Source organism: Cyanistes caeruleus, chromosome 2 (genome assembly GCF_971803275.1).
Source record: "Cyanistes caeruleus chromosome 2, bCyaCae1.hap1.1, whole genome shotgun sequence".
Lineage (NCBI taxonomy): Eukaryota > Metazoa > Chordata > Aves > Passeriformes > Paridae > Cyanistes > Cyanistes caeruleus.
Window position 1 is genome coordinate 108,469,865 of NC_141702.1, and position 16,413 is coordinate 108,486,277.

Here is a 16,413-nt window from a genome sequence, read left to right on the forward strand (position 1 = left end):
CGGCGGCGGGGGGGCCGCGGCCCATCGGCCATTGATCCCCCCCGGCCACACCGCCCCCGCGGCCCCGGACCGGAGCGGGGGCTCGGGCCGCCCGCGCCTCAGCCCTGCCCGGCCGGGGCCTAGCGTGAAAATGTTGACAATTCGGAGCTAATGGGGGAAAGCACCATTGTGTGAGGGCATGAGGAAGCGGCGAGGTGGGATTCGCCCCTCATGGAGCCCGGAGCGGGGTGCGGGGGGGCTCGGGGGTGGCGGCCCCTCGGGCCTGTCGTTGTCGCCCCAGTGGTGGCTCTGGGGGTGCCACTGTGAGTGTGATCCGAATGTGCAGGGCTGGTGGTGGCTGGGCTTTTTTTTTTTTTTTTTTTTTTTTTTTTTTTTTTTTTTTTAAGGCGAAATGGGGGTGGGATTGGAGGAGACATTTTGCATGTCTTATCTGGTGGATTGGATTTTAATTTTTCATGCATTACCTGTCACAACTCCGGAGTGATAAAGGAGACTGATCCGTGGTGCAGTCTTAGGTGTACAAATGCCTTTTTAAAATTAAAAAAAAAAAAAAAAGAAAAGGCTTCATTGTCAGCTGAATGTCTTTTGTTTGAGTATCTAGGATAGCACATTGAGAACAAGGTATTTTAACTACGGAGATGCATCGCGATAAATATTTTAGTGCATTTTATGCAATCAGAACATTTTAAGTAAATGAAGTAAAGAAAATTTAATCTGAGGAAGTATTTTTAATTCTCCATTCCCCCCCTCCCCTCCCTCCCCTTCCTTCCCCCGCCCCCCCTCGCACACATTGGTCAGAGCAAAGAATGTTACCCAGACCAGATTGCTGTGTATATAACCAGAGGATGTGATGTCTTATGCCCAATTATGGGTCTTGTGTAAACCTTCCAAAATCTTAAGTAATTATATGATTAAAATTACTTCTCTGGTATACTGACATTTAAAAGAAAAACAACAACACAGAAAATAAAGCAAAACAACAACAACAACAAAAAGAACTTCTTCCTCTCAAAGACGTGCACCGAGGGTTTTCATCATCGATATTCCATATGCAGAATATGGGGATTTTTTTCAACCGCATGGCTTACTCTGCCTTTTAAACAGATGAAAATACAACTTATAAAAGGCATCCAGAATGATGTTCTTATGGATTAAATGCAGTGATTATTCAGTTTTACGTTGGACTGCCACTCTTCATATGTTACTAATTTGCTAAAGATGTAGGCAGAAACTTTATTAAAATGTGAGGCTGCAGTGTGTTTGTATTACTCTGACGTTTCTGGAATTCTAGAGTCACCTAATTTTTTTTTTAATTTTTTTTTTTTACATTGTTCTGTGCTGTTGACCACTCAAATTATAACAAAATCAAATTCCATGGTTTGTGGAAATTATTGTTCCATGTGGATCACTGCTAGCTTTTTCCTTACATTTTTGAAGGTCAGTTGTACTAGGTCTCACTTGGCCAAAAATGTATCAACAGCATTAAGGTTTTTTTGTCATTAGTGTTCCATCTACATTTGGGGTGTCTCTAGTGCAGTTTCTGTTCTATCTCAGGATTTGCAAGGTCTGATCCACTGTATCTGGAAGGTGATTTCAGTATTACCTGTGACTTTGATCGCTTTGTGCAGGGCTATTGCAGTAAAGGCTGATGAATAATGCTACTAAATTAAAAGCCAATATACTGGGGTTAGACTGTACCATGCAAATAAGTGTTGACTTTTTTCACCTTTATTCCCAAGCAATGTAGGTCATCCTAAAAAGGCTGTACAAAGGAATAAGTTACTAGGAAAGGGTTTCTACTGAGCTCAAATTTTCATTAAAAAAACCCTCTTACTGGGTACTGTGATTGCAGCTGTGACCGAACAGAAATTATTTTTTGTTATTGTTAATTTCTTTCCTCCTTCATATTACAGCTGTGTACTTATAAGCACAGATACCATGGGACAGAGTTGATAATACAGCTCACAGTTAATCTCTGGAACTTCTTGTTTCATATCATTAGATTGCTTAGTAAAACATGTACTAGGTCTTGAGCTTTATTTATTATTTAATGCTGCGTAAGTAGACAGTGTTTTACAACTGAGTAACAGCTGTTACAGGTTCACTACTGGGTAAAAATCAAGTTATGTTGCCTGTTGTTAATAAATAGATCACTGGGAAAAAATGCTTTTATAAAAATCCTTTCTCAAAGGTTCCTTATAAGAATTTAAGAATCACACAAAGCTGTGCTTTATACTGAAGTGATTCTCATTTTATGTTTGTAGTAGGAACAAATCTAATGAGTAGACAACTGTGCTGTCTATATTACACATTGATGAACAATAGCTGTGTATCTGTGTTCTGATTAGTGGGGAAGGGAGATCATAAATGATTGCAGATAAAAATGTTTTCTCCCCCAGACTCACTGTGTTGTACAGCCAAGATAAGATGTCATCAGGATACACTTCCCAAGATATTTTGCCTTATGCTCTGCTGTTCACACCTCTCTCCATCTAAATTAGCCACTCTGGCTACACGATGTTACTTCTATTTTACCTACTCCCTCCTGGTCACTCCCCAGTCTCCAGTGGGGTTAACAGTGGTTTATTCAGTGGTTTTGCAATTCCGCATGAAGGATATAGAATAGCTATGTCCTTTCATTTTCTTTAGGACAAAGATCTACCCAAAAGGAAATCTGGACTCGGTTATGTTTATGATTAAATATTCCCATGTTTGCTTATAGTGCTGTTTTTTCCTTCCTTGAGAGTATAGGTTTGGTTAGTTTTAGGAACAAGACAAGGTTAGACAGTTAGTTAAAAGACCAAAAGATCTTGTCTAGAATGCAGCTGAAGCTGTCAACCTCAGAGCTATCATATAAATATTTTTTAGTTGTTGTTTCTGTTCTTCTCAAAATAATAACTCCATTAGTGAATATGTGCCTCTGTAAAACCAGCACATCACTGGATATAGTACTAATGAGGTTCTGAGCTGTATGTCCAGAATTAAGTGCTCTTAGGGTCGGCTCCTGTGTACTGATAAGTACCCAGCTGCATCTGCCACAGTGCTGCGTGCTGCTGTTACGTGGTGGCGGTGTCCATGTGACAAGGCGGGGAGCTGGCTCCGGAGCTGCCTGCGCCAAACACTAACTGCCTTTTTTTTTCCCAGGTTGATTTTTGGCACGAGTGCTGCTACAAGGGAAGGCATAACTCTGAACGCCTGTGGGTGTGGTGGAACTGTGGCAGCTCCAATTGAGATTGGGTTAAGCTGGGTCAATACTTTTGGAGCTGAGGCAAATTTAACACATGCAATATGTAAACCTACCTTGCAAGTTTGCTTCCCCTCCTTGCCCCAATCTATTTTCCAGTGAAAACAACATATGTACACCCATACAGTGTGTGTCACTCTGCAACTTCTGAACTTGTTAGCTCGTTTCAGCCAAAGTTGACAAAGGGGTGTGAACTTAAGTTTTGTGGAAACTATTGGCTGGGCAGAGGATGAAGACAATGAGGGAAAGACATTTATAACTCACCCTCTCTACCCATGCCAAGAAGCAGCAACCAGCTGGCCTGTCAGCACACAAGGTAATTGAATTAGTCATTTGTCTGTATAGGGGACACGAGCTTGACGTACTGGGAAAAAGAGTAGGTTAGGCTTTGTAAAACAAACGTGTAGAAACTAAGCTCCAGTAGAGACCTTGCTCACAACGTTTGAATTTTGTAATGTAGAGATAAGTATCTTAGGAATGGTAAGGAGTCTTTATTTGGCTCTGTTTCAAGTGTATGTGTGTAAGCACATGCATGATTATATATGATTATTTTTTTTAGTATATTCACCAAAAGGCTTATTTGGTAGGTGCAGGGCAGTAACAGTAACTGAATTGAATTATTCTGAAGCAAATGCACAGACTTGCATCAAAGCATCTAAATGGGTTTTAGTTTTTTGTAGGGTCATCCCTTAGGGCAAGAAGTCAAGTCAGGCATCAGCTGCTCCACATGGAAAGAAATCTAGTTAAGGCTTTTCTGTATTTCTTGAAAGTGAGTCGTAGGCTGGGAAAAGATATATTCACATATGGAAATACAATTCTTGGTTTTGCAATGGTTTACAAAGTCTACCTTACAGATAAAAGTTTAGAATCTATAAACCTGACTCTTCATGTACAACTTCTGTTTCCTAAAGCCTTATTCTGCATTAGGAATACAAAGGAGTATTGGTGTACCTTTGTTGTCCTTCATTTAGGACAAGTGTGTAAACATATACTAAAGCTTTCTATTTCATTTGGAGAGATCAAAATCAAGTGTATTTGTTCTTGCCATACGCAATAGTGTTCATTGCCTATAGTTTTGCTGTATTTTAGTCAATCATAAGACTATTAACATCAGTTATAGTTTCCCAGAAATGTCAAATCTTTTTTTACTTTCTGTGTTACAAAAACTAGGAGCCCAGAAGTTTAAGACATAATGAAGCTTCCTCCATGAGTCTGTTTTATATCTTTGTGCTTTGGGGGAAGGTTATGTTCTGTGCCCCCCTCCTTCCTCTGGTGTTTCCTGGGACAATCACAGAGTAGACCAAAGCTATGCAATGCATGTCAAGTTTTTCTGCAGGTGTGCAGGCATGAAGCATCTCATTTGTTGAGCATAAATTAACATTCTGTGCACTGGATATGAAGCTTTGATGTATATGCACAGAATTGGGGCACTAGGAAGGCTCTGTCAGCCCAGCAGCTGCCTGGGAAGGTCAGGCTGGCAGCCTATTTTCCATGGGCAGCTCCCTCAGCAGTGTGGTGAGCCTGCTGTGCCTCGCGAGTGCTGAATGTGCAGTGCCTGTGCAGAGCCGCTGCCGTGCCATGTGTTTGCTCAGTGCACTGAGCACACACATACGCAATGGTGGCAGCCCCTGGGATGCCACTGCAGCCAGGACAACTCCTTTGGCCCACACTCCTCTGGGTCCCTGGGGTAACTGGAAGGAGGGTGTACCAGGTGTGTTGTTAACGTGCATCACCTGTGGCAACACTTAAATTTCCTCTTGCAAGCTGTGCCTGTAAAACTGTTTGATCTGTTAGGAGGGGGAGGTAGTGTGCTTCTGTAAGGTTTCTAACTTTGTATTGATTAGTGATTAAATATATTTAGTCTTACACATTACAACGGACACAATAGGAAAATTAAACTAGAGCTGTGCAATGTATAGGTAATGAAAGCAGAGGTGAACTGTCTGAACTAACAGGAATTGAGAAAATGGAAGGTCTGTTCAGTTGAATTTGTCATTACCTAATACTTTGATGTTTTCAGATTATTAGTATTTCTTTTTGTTTCTTACTTGTGTGATGTTTCTGCATTCAGCATTTGGATTGGAAGGGGAGCAAAACGTGGTGATTCTTGTTCATGGTACTAAGCTGTAGTATCTGAATATTATCTAGGCTTTTAGTCTGAGTCCTTTAATTCTTGTGAAATGGGGGCCAAGGAGAGGGGAGAGAAAGAAAGCAAATTAAAACATACAGTGAAAATACAGAACATTAAAGTTCTGCTTTTGTAGTATATTATTGCTTTTAAATTTTTGTAGAAGAAAAGAGTAAGTTCTAGATGTAGGTCCCTCAAGTAAAGAAAATGCTTTAGAGGCATCTTCTATTATGTGCATTGTACTTCCTGTTAGAAAGTTTAATGAACTTTTCTTGAGGTGATTAAAATCTATGAATCCTTCTTAAAAGATAGCTTGAATAGTAGTTATTGTAGTTCCTCTCAGTAACAGTTTTCCTGATTATACTGCTGCCTGTTCTTAAAATTACTATTCATTTGTGGATAGAAGCTGGGATAAACAAGCAATGAACACTTATAAAACATGTAGTTCTTTCAGTAGGCTTTTGGGAGCTATTTTTTGTGCTTTCCTCTGGGATACTTCCTTTAGTTGCGTTTTTCCAAGAGAGCTAAGTAATTGTAGAGCCTGTTTGTTAGATAAAAGGGTTGTCCTGGTTCTCCTGCTTCTAACTCCATGTTCAGTCTTTGCCTTGCTTTGACATCCTTAGCTCCCTGAACCGTATCACCACAGAAACCAAGCCTCCAAAACACTCAGAGTAGTTACCTGCTGGTTTAGCTGTTGGAGCTGTCTAACTGCAGGGTTGGGTGAGTGCTTAAGAGAATTGGTGATCAGTGGGACGGCCCTTGCCCTCACCGGTCAGCTTGGCTTAGATCAGTTTGGCTGTCATGTGGGATTGGAGCCTTCCCCAGGGCCTGGTGCTAGTCCTGTGTATTTGAGAGGAGCTGTTGCAAGGCTGCTGGGGCTCTGTGCTCTGCTCTGTGCTGTGGGATATACAATGAAACCTACTGTTCGTTGTAACAGAAACCTGCAGTTTCCATTCCGTTGCCAGGTTTGTCAGGTCCCTCTGATGTCTTATATGTGAGAGTTCAGGCACTGCTTTGTTCTGGGAGCTCAAACTGCTGCATAGTTGAGCTCTGCCTGGAAACCTTGTCACTTAGGCTCCTAGGTTTGTTTCTGTTGAGCAGCTGTACCTTGATTCTATGTAGGTTATTCCACAGAAGTATAGATATGCTTCCCATACATACCGGATATCACTGGTATTCCAGTATCAAAATAATAGTAGTGTTTATCTTCTTGCGCAACCAGTTCTGTGTTCCAAAAAACTGATTCAGCTGTACCATGTGAGTGCCAGTCTAGTGCTGGTAGAGTATATAAAGCTTTTCCTTACTTTTTCTGTGCTGATTGACTGCATTGAGATTGGTAGGTACACACAGCATAGAGAAAAGAGCACTCCTGGGAATGAGGTTGGGAAACAAAAGCTTGGGTTTTGTCCTAGTTTAAATTGCCACTGCATGGTAACAAGGCCAGATCAACAACTGTACTTGGAATTCCTATACTTATTTTGAATAACCACTGTCCACACCAGCAGAAGAGCTGAATTTGCAATCTCATGGTCATCAGGCTGTGTGCATGCTTTTATACTGAAGGGCTGGTTAGCATGAATAGGTCATCTTACAGTAACTATTTCCTTTTGGTAATCCCAGTTTGTAGTATTTGGAAACAGCCTGTTTACCTTAAGGGCTATCATTTGTGGGTTCTATTCTGTTGCTTGTTTTCAGCTTACACATCCAGAAGCAAAGGTTCCAGGGTTTAGTGTCTTGCTTTCTGAATACAAGAGAGTTGTACCTCTACAGCATGTCTAGATTTCAAGCTATCTTTGTATTTGGAAAGGTTATCGTAGGATGACAGGTTACCATATGTCAGCTGATCTGTGGTGTCTGATTCACAGTAATTGTTCATGTGTATGCTCTTAGCCTGTGGCAAATGGAAGGTAATTTGAGTTAGCTTGACCCTCTTTCATTATGCTCTTGCAAGGCACTCCCTTCTCCATGTGGATTGTTAGACCTGCTGAAGAGCCTTGGCTAAAATAATAATGCAGTTTCTGTCTCTCAGCGAGTCTGGCTGTATCTGTGCAACAGCAGGATGAGGACTTCACCAATTTCCTGTATTGCTGTGGTTTTGAGATGTACCTTGCTGAAGAAATAAATCCTACAGAGATGTCATCCTGAAAACCAGTCAGATATTACAATAGTCAGGTGTGCTTTCCATTAGCAGACGATACAAAGCCTTATTAGTGCATTTAAAAACACATGAAACAAGTTGTTTATTTCATGGTATCTTGGTATACTTCTTTGTTGTTTTTGATGAAGTACGTTTTACCTTGGTTTCTTTCAAACGATGCTTGGTAATTGAAATAATTCTAACACTTCAGTAACAATTTTTGATGTTCTCATTCAAAGCCTACTGAAATCCTTGCTAAAAGAAAGATTCCCGTTTACTACAGGTGGCACTTGAATTTGATCTGAAATGACATGAAAGGTAAAACAATTGATTTTCTTTTTAGTGCTTAGTACTTATTTGAAATTTGATTTTGCAACAGAAAATCCAGTCCAGTCTGGTTCATCAGTAATTGTTAAAGATCTAAAATACTACTTAAATGCTTATGGGAAGATATTTTTCAGTAGTGTGATACAGCCACCCGGTCTTGCTGCCTTACTGAATTCTTAGGGCTCTCAAAGAGAAACTCAGAGTTGTCAATTGAATCTATTCCATTTCCTCTTCTTACACAGATTAATCTCCTTACTTAATTACTGCATTACTGATCCTGTGTGTATATAAAGTATCCTCCCCATTTTTTTTTTCCCTCTTATTTGGTCAATAAGTGTTTTTTCTAGGAGATAATTGGGTAAAATTTACAGTTCCCAAGCTTCTTGTACTTGGAAAAGTGAGAGGAAATGTGTAAGTTTCTTCTTTAACTGAAATTTGAGAGATAGGTCTTGGTGCAGACTTTGCTGTAGTCCTGTGAGAAATAAATAGTTGGAAAGTTCATCAACATACCTTTAAAAAGTTTAGTTTGTCAATGTACCTTTAGAAAGAGCATTATGCTCCAGAAGTTTTACAGGAAAACTTCAGATTTTAGTAATTGTTTCTAAGAGCTGAGGATAAAATTGAATGCTTTTTTGGCTAAATAAGCCTTTCCTGATGATTGGGAAAGCAAGAGACCAGAAATGTGACCCAAATGCTGTTGGGTCATCAATGTAAATTGTGTGTAGTGGCTGCTTAAATTAATGTTTACTATTTCCTTCAATTGTTGCCATCTTGGCGGAAGGACTACAGGTCTTAGATGGTTGTTACATTAATCGTTGTCACGATGTGGTGCCTCACCTTTCTCTGAAGGTGGTAAGATCTGTGGCCATTTTTTTGGATATTCATCCACAGTCTTTGAAGAACAGTTATTCAAATTAAACCAGAGTTTACTCTGGACCTGTGTTGGCTGCAACTGTCCAAGTTGAGACTGTGGGTAGGGACAAGAGATAGCTGAGCTTCATCTGTTAGGACTTTGGAAGACCGAAGGTCCAGGGTGATTGCAGTGTGTGAAAGTGCGTAGTGGTTTTTCCATTGTGGCAGTACTGCTTTCCGTGGAATCACAGACTGTTTTGGGTTGGAAGAGACCTTAAAAATCACCTAATTTCACCCCTCTTGTATTGAGATCCGTTTGGAGGTTTCTCTGGTTCCACTTTGAAATCTCTGCACAGCTCTACAATAATTGAGCCTCTAAGGTATGTGCCTTGGATTGCTGTTGAGAGAACCTCCTTCAACACTAGAGTTGTTTGGCCAGCTAAGCATCAGTGGGAGGAGAGAGGATTAGTGCTTTGGGCTACTGTTGCTGTCAGGATGACTAGAAGAAGAATGGGTGTGATTGTGATAATAGGTGATATCTGAGCAACTTCAAGCAGCCTTTGATAACAAATTTAGAACCTTTCATATCTTGCCAAATTTCTCTTCATTGATCAGCAGTGTGTGATCAATAATCTGCTGATAAACTTGACATTATCAGTATGGTTGTTTATCACTGTCAAATTTTACCTAAATTTGAAAGGTTTAATTAACTGAAAAAGGCATATTCCAGTAGGTTCAGTGTGTGTCTGTCTAATGAAGCTCTGTTCTGAAGATCAGTTCATCACAGTACTTGTCAGTGTGATGTTGGCTCTCCCATTTTGTCTAAATAATGCTTGAACATCTGAGCTTGTTAACTTTAAAAGTCTAAACAGGAAGTAATGTTTACTAACAGCCCCATCTTCTCCAAAATTGTTTTTCAAATGCCAGAAAAGGAGGTGAAATGACTCTGATTTTTCAGTTACAGACAACCTAACTTTAATATGTAAGTTTAAAGGAAAATGTATTGGTCATACTAATGTTGAAATTTGTAAAAATGTGGGGGAAAGAGAGAGAAGAACAGAAAATTAATTTCAAACAAATTTTTATTTTAAAATTTCAATCTCAATAGTATGTGGTGTTCCAGTTCAAGATCAGTTTTCATATTCTCTTCATTAAGTTTTCATTCTGTTTTTCTGGATAACTTTTTTGAGAAAAAGTTTTCTATCTGCTGTGGGTTGCTCATATGCTGATTAATACAATGGAAGTTAAAAGTAGGTAGTGTGTGGGAAAAAGCATGATTTTTAACTCCTGTCTTTCAAAGGCCTGCCAAACAATACCCGTTATCCATTGCTACTGAGAATGGATTCATTGCCATGTTCTTGGGTAAATCCCAGCAGACTGCATGCATAGTTTTTCGGTAATTTCAGTTGACTAAATGACCAGTATCACAAAGAGTGCTGAGAGTTGCTGGTATATTTTTGTGTGCATGTAAGATCTAGAAATATTGCACAATTGTGTCAAGTCAAGAACATTACCTGAATCACAGTGAGTTGGGCACAATGATTTTTCAGGCTAAACACACTTTAGTTGTTACCCCAATGTTTTCTCCCTATCTATCAACAAAGTTGGCCCTAAGCATTCTTCTGTGCTACCACTATTAGCAGATAGTCTGTGAAAGGCAGAAATTTTCAACTCTTCATGTCACTTGCATGGTAGAAATAATTACCACTTTGATAATGAGCAAGTTTTAAATAGTAATAACAGACCATTTCCTTTTCTTATTGTCTTTATGATGTTTTGATGCAGATGTAGTCACTAAAATTATGTATATGTACTACATATTAAACATTAACTAAGATTTATTTCTTGTAACGTGTGTAGGGTCCTGTTGGCAGAAAGATTGTTTTGCAGTAATATAAATGCTGTGTGTGCATTATGGTGGGTGGGAAAACTGTTTGAGCCTGGTGAAGATTTCCTTAAGATTTCTGGGGCATATTTTATCTTTTCCCCAAATTCATTAGTATTACAAAAATGGCCAAATATATTAGAGAAAATGAATTTTAATTTGTCTAGCTTTTGAAATCAGCATATGATTTGAGAAAGTGTAAAGGGATCATAAGAGCAAAGTTTAAGAATGTGGTGTCCTGCTTGTGTTTTTTGCTCAGTTAAAAAAAATCAACCTGCTCCTTTTTTATGAAAACATATAAGCAATATATTTCCTCCCAAGGCTTGCCTTTTCCTCCCTTCTAGCAGGTACTTTTCACTATATATACATGGAGACAATTGTTAAGTATCCCTTTCTGCAAACCTAGCTGGTAAAAATTTTCCCATTTAGATAAAATTTCTCTTAGAGACAATCACTGTAGTAGGCTTAATGGCCTTAAGAGTTCAAATAAGAAATTTCTTTCTCTTTTAGGAGTAGATTTATATACATGTATGCTTATTTAATTTTTAAAGTGAGAGGAACAATTCAGTGGTTCTTTGTTTCCTCTTTTAGTATTTCTAGTTACAGCACTGCAGTGGGTGGAGTAAGACTAATGAGCAGTTTCTAGTCCAGAAGGTCCTGACTTAGTGATCTTTTCACAGAAGTCCTTACTCTTATATATGCTAAGAGTTTACTTGTTTAAGCATTCAGTGATGTAAAAAGAACACTAATCAGTGCGCTCAACTTTAATCCTTCCCTTCTGCCTGAAGGTCTTGTGTTGGAGTTGCAATAAACACGGGGGAATGCCTGTTATTCTGCCACCACTGATTGCCTAGAGTAATTTCAGATACTGGTAAAGGATCCCCTTTGTTTGGATATTTGTATTGCAGAACTCTGTGTCTTGCAGGCCTTCAATCATGTCTGTAGCTGTCATCACACACCTGGGATGTGCTGATGTACCATCAGATGTGAAATCAGCAGTGGGAAATGAAAGTGTGAAGAAATGGCATAACTTGCCCAAAGTCACCAGGGAAGTCTGTAGGCACAGTTTCACTGATATTTTAAGCAGTGTGATTAAGTGTGATTGCAAATGGCCACCAAAAGGGGTTTTCTCAGTGGTTTGCTTCTTCCTTTGTTTTAATGACTGTGTACCTGTACAATCACTGGGTATTGTGTGTGGGAGCTGGTGGGAAAAGGTTTGCACCCTCCTTTCTGGCAGTATTATACACTTAAATTGTTTTATCTTTATCATGGAGCCACATCTGTGGCAAAGCACAGAATTGAACGTGATGTCCTTGGGTTCCTGTGGTTGGTACTCTAGTTGTAAACCACATGGTGTCAGTTAGTACGATACCTGTTTTCTTTCTGAACTTCTGTTAGTGCTCAGCTTGTCCCAGGCTAAAATCTGGATGCATGTACTGGAAGTTGTTGCTCCCAGTTGTCCTTTGTCCTGTGCTCCCAGCTGATCCTTGTTCAAGACAAGGACCACTGAACAGCTGAGAATGGCTGTGGTGGTGCTTTAATCTTCCAGGGCAGCATATGAAGGAAGGTAAAGGAGACTTGCAGTTGGTTGGCTTAATTATGCTGGGCTGAAAACTGGAGCTGCTCTTGCAGTGCCACGTGAGCTGTATGGCCATCTGTCATTGGGGCAACAACTTCCATTCTAAAGGGCAGCTGGCAGGGTTGAGGCTTGCTTTGCCTGGCAGACTTCTTTTTTTTTTTTTTTCTTTATTTGCCAGTGTGTGTCAGTCAAAGCCCTTATTTGTGGGTAAGGCAGAGAGCAGGGGTTGTTTTAACTGTTTGCGCAATTAACTTTAAAAAATCCTAAGAGGAACAGTGGGCATTTCTGTGAAAATAAATAATGTTCTTTTAACTTGCATTCTGTGCCCTTACAGACTCTTTTTTGTGCTTTTGAGATGCATCATCTTGACAGTTGTGAAGCCATAGGTGTGCCTGTGGCTGCACTGAACCATATGTATGGCATGATAAAATTACACGTTTGTACTAAAATGCAGTGTGACATTGTGAAAGCACAAATACCGAAGGAAGTGCATTGAGAGATGACCTACAGATCATGTGGAAGATTTAAACACTGAGATTTTGCTCTGGTTCTTTAGAAACTTTATCGTAGGTTTCTGAGTAGGGATGTGGAAACTCCTAATGGTATTGATCATATTGGCACATTGCAGAAAGAGGAAAAAACATCGGTAACATTTTATCTGAGGAAGACTGTGAGTTTATAGAGGTTAATTGTTGGGAAAATAAATAGTTGGAGAACACACTGCAGTTGTCAGTCAAACAGTATATGGCTTTTAATTTGAAATGCTTTGAATATTTTTATCAGAAGGGGAAGTACTGCTCCCTCTTTTTTTGGTGGTTGGTGCTCTTTTTCTTTTTTTTTTTTTTCCCCAAGACTAGGCATGAGTTAATATTTGAGTGGTTCTGGAAACTCTTAGTGAGCCCAGCATTTACAGTGGCTCTTGGCATAAGTCTAACTGCTATAACTTGGTCATCCCGTACAGCCAGCTGATGTGCTGGGGCGAGAGGCTAGGAAGCAGCACAATTTAAATAATGGAATCCTAGTACTCAACAGTAATCTGGGCTGGTACGGGTGATGTTCTGCTCTACCTTGATCCTGCTACTGGCCTGCCCTAAAAGAACCTATATAAAGATGATACCTGGCATATGGGTGCTTTATCCACTTCTGTCAACTTCTCCATCCATTGGACCAGTGATTGTTAAAGGGGATATGTGCAACATGCATTTATTGACTTTACTCTGGTATGAGTCCATAGTTTGGTCTCAGAATCTGTCAGAGTATTGATTGTGCCTTTCACAATCTAGGAGTAAGTGGTAGGGCTTCTACCCTTGGTTGGAGTTTTATGAACATGTGATAGAACATGTCTGGGACATCCCCTTACTGCTACATGTAGCTCAGAGAACAGTCTGGAATTTAAATTTTCTGTAATCTAAGTTATGTTGTTTGCTAAAGGAAAACAAATTTTTGATGGCAATTTTCTATTTTACTTGTAAATGTGGTGGGAACATTTGACTTTAATAATTGCTTCAGATTTGCAGGAAATTATATTTGGTTCTCTTTACTTTTCAAAGTTGATTTAAAAAATAAAGTCATAATGACTTGGAATAAAATGTTACAATTATCCAGAAGGGGCACTGCTAAAGTATTGTACTCGTTTATACTGGCAAAATGAAGTTCATCGGCACTTTGAAAATTTCTTCCAGTATAATTATTTCTGATAAAGAACTTGCCTGATACTGTCTTTATTTTGAGATGTTCAAGCCCGTGACATAGTTGCCTTGCTTTTGATCTTTACTCAGTACCATGCTCTCCAATAGGTACACATCAGAGACAGCTTTATGTATGGAACTGTCTGACCCTGTCCCATTGCAGGGGGGGGACTCCTGGTATTAGTATTTTTTAGTGGTTTTTAACTTGTGTTTTAATACACATGTGCCTCCAGTCTCCAGTGTCATTTGTGATTGAGTGGGGAGGAATGTGATGGTGGGACTTGGTCCCTCCTTTATATCTCAAGGCTGTTCTTTGTTGGGAAACCAGAAGTCTTCTGAGTTGAGAGTGAGCAAGTTGGCAGTAAGGTTTGGCTTTATAAAAGATGAAAATTAGTTTTGAACTCCTCTGTACTAAAGATGATTGCACCTCTGTATTTGTCCACTGAGGGCACAAAACAGATCTTTTTGTCATTTGTGTCATTTACAGTTTTATTGCTGTGTTTGTTCTAGAAGTTTTAATTTCGTAAGATTTTTCTTCCCAACACTGTTATAATTGAAGGCTTTCAGGTCTTCAGCCGCATCTGATTACTTCTAATTAAGTGAAAACTTATTTTCCCTTTATTTCCTAAAGAACATAAAATATTTCAATAAGGTTTTTCATTTGTCTTAAAATATATGCTTAAATAGCCAAACTAGATTTTGATTTTGAGATGCACATGATTTATTTTTCTTCTTAAGTTTGAAGGCTCTGGCTCTCAAGTGTGAAATGTTATTTACAAACTTTTCAAAATCTGTTATTTCATAGCTCTTTACTTTGTTCCCAGCAATAATGACATTTTCTGACTAATAGATGGCACTATGTATAGCATAAATGGTTCTTGCCCTTGGAATAGAGACTGCTGCTGTGAAAGATGGTTTTACTCTTTCACCTAAGTGCTGCTCTTAAAGTCTTGTTAGCATAATACTGGTTTTGTGTGCTTAATTATGTGTATTCAGCAGTTTACTGCCTGGCAATAAATCTGGTCTGAGCTCTAAAAATGACTTTTACTCTCTCAGTCTAGGTTGTTATAAATGTTTAATTTTTTTTGTTCTGATTACTGTATCTGACTAGTGCACTTGATCAGAAAGTATTTAATTTGTTATTTCTGTACTCTGTATTTCTACCAGGGCTCATTCTGGTCCTGCATGATTTACTTCTTTGTATGTTTAATTAAAAGGGACAGGTGTATGTTGCTTATACAGCCTCTTGCCTGGAGGCATGGTGTGGACTGTTCCTTCTGGAGAGTGCCTATGTTTTTTGAGGAGTATGGATTGCTGGATTGCTCATGTAAATTAAGGTAAAAGTTTTTGGAAGCAGCACTTGGTCCTACCAAAATACAAGTTTGTGAAGAAACCTCAGTAATCAACTAAACCTCAGAAAATTAACCCAAAACACCATATTTACAGCATCTGGATGTAGGATGGATGCTGGTATATGTGGAGGAAAATGAGTAAAGGTTGCTGTAGGTAATTTCTTGATTAAATTCAGAATGATGAGACATACTGCAGTATTTTAAAGAATTACTCTTAAAATATGTATTCTGTGCAAAACAGTTATAAAATTACACGTGAACAAATTATTCCAATAAACACACTAGCATTTTTTTTGTGTAAGTTTAAAAAACAACCTATAGAATATGAACAGTTTGTTTTTTAAATTAGCCATAGTTTGAGAATAAACATGTCAAGAATTCAATCTGACAGTTGCTTAGAATACATCTTAAGACAATTTTTTAGCTAAGTTTAGCATGAATATAACAAAGATGACTAATACTCTGTGTGCTCAACCAAAATACAGGGGGAAACATAGCAAAGTTCAATGCACTTGTAACTATCTTTGATACATATTAGAATGTGGAAAATGCAGTTTTGCCTCTAGAAAAACAGTGAACAGAGATGTAAAAATGCTGTACTTGATGGTTGACAAGTATTGTATAGTTCAGTGGAGAAAAATACCCATTTATTTAGTTTATTTAACTGTGTTCATGATCCTTGTGGCACACTTCTAGCTGAGTGCACAAAATATATTTCACTTGTTAGAAATGTTTTGAATGCTCGTGATTCAAGAGCAGCTCATGAAGGATTCTTTTCTTTTGAGTCTTTAGTGATAATGAATCTGCTTGTGTCTGTGCTGGCACTTCAAATCTGACAGACTATGTAAATGTAGTTGTGTAATGGGGGGCTTTTTGTGCTTCCAAATGGACAGTGTCTTGCACATTCTACATATGTAGGATTTGAAACTTGCTGTGATTCGTTGTTCTGAGTTTGCATCTATGATCTTGCTGTCCCATGGTAAACCTTGGTCTGTGGAGAAGGTGGACATGGAGTGGCTTTGTAAAGACAGGATCATTAGTCTGTAGATGCTTTGCATGCAAGGTTTTCCTCTAGGAACACTTAGACACTTGAGCGGCTTCTTTCAAGGTAAAGATGCTAGATAGCTGATAAAAAACCTCTTCTGTTTAGAAATGATGGTTAGTAGTAGGTTGGTGCTGAATAGTTGGCACTGACCCGTGTTCCCTGAAGCACTGAAGTTC

At 39.0% G+C, this 16,413-nt stretch overlaps 1 protein-coding gene across 12 annotated transcripts in view; it reads left to right on the forward strand.

Moving 5' to 3' along the window:
* The window catches only part of FBXO11 (F-box protein 11), a 70,776-nt gene that overhangs the window by 1,346 nt on the left and 53,017 nt on the right, over positions 1–16,413 (forward strand). The window contains exon 1 of one of the 12 annotated variants that reach the window (XM_086879020.1): positions 34–194. The exons of 2 other annotated variants lie outside the window; for them this stretch is intronic. Coding sequence is in view for 2 of the 10 variants with exons in the window: in XM_023922959.2 (XP_023778727.1) it covers positions 5,211–5,217 (7 nt within the window). In the remaining 8 variants the exon portion in view is untranslated. Of the gene's footprint in view, positions 1–33; positions 195–4,959; positions 5,218–6,361; positions 6,630–16,413 lie in introns of those variants that run through there. 9 more of the 12 variants (XM_086879016.1, XM_086879013.1, XM_023922959.2 and 6 more) reach the window with 9 other exon arrangements.